This window comes from Penaeus monodon, chromosome 22 (assembly GCF_015228065.2).
Source record: "Penaeus monodon isolate SGIC_2016 chromosome 22, NSTDA_Pmon_1, whole genome shotgun sequence".
Taxonomy (NCBI): Eukaryota; Metazoa; Arthropoda; class Malacostraca; order Decapoda; family Penaeidae; genus Penaeus; species Penaeus monodon.
This window is the reverse complement of record NC_051407.1, coordinates 20,037,082-20,037,664: the sequence shown is the minus strand read 5'-3', so window position 1 is coordinate 20,037,664 and position 583 is coordinate 20,037,082. Positions and strand designations below refer to the sequence as shown.

Here is a 583-nt window from a genome sequence, read left to right as displayed (position 1 = left end):
CGACGTCCCACCTCTCGTTCGGTGTCTGACTTCTGGTTGGTCTCCTTCGTCGACGAGATGCCGAAGGGCCACAGGATGTTGTCGAACTCGAGCGCCGTCCTCTGCTTCAGGATGCCGTCGCCCAGCACCACGGACACGCGGTCGGCTTTCACGCTCATGACGAGGACGCCGAAGGACACGCCCATCACCACCCGCACGTCGCCGCTCGAAGGGAACTGGTCGGGAAGGAGGAAGGTGCGTCCTTGAGTGCGATGGGTCAGGGAGGATTGATGGGTGAATGGTGTCTGATGGGTTAAGGATGTTGGAAGGGTGAAGAAGATTTGGTGGGTTAAAGGTGTTTGAAGGGTGAAGGAGGCTTGATGGGTGAAGGATGTGCGGTGTTATTCCGGCCTATTTTATGCCAGCCAGTCCCCCGGTGGACGCGAGCGCACTTCCCAATGAACCGCAAATAATCTCTTGGAAAGATTCTCAGCATCAAGAGTGAGGTGATTAAACCTTGTGGCTATAGCAGTATTTATATTTGTGTGCATACATGTCAGACACACAGACATGATGTAAACTGATGATATGAGAGCATACGCGT

At 53.9% G+C, this 583-nt stretch overlaps 1 protein-coding gene across 1 annotated transcript in view; it reads right to left on the bottom strand.

Moving 5' to 3' along the window:
• LOC119586980 overlaps positions 1-583 on the bottom strand; it is a gene marked incomplete in the record, with an annotated part of 81,895 nt that overhangs the window by 30,216 nt on the left and 51,096 nt on the right. Inside the window, 1 exon segment of the mRNA XM_037935722.1 lies at positions 12-215. Coding sequence (XP_037791650.1) covers positions 12-215 — 204 coding nt within the window.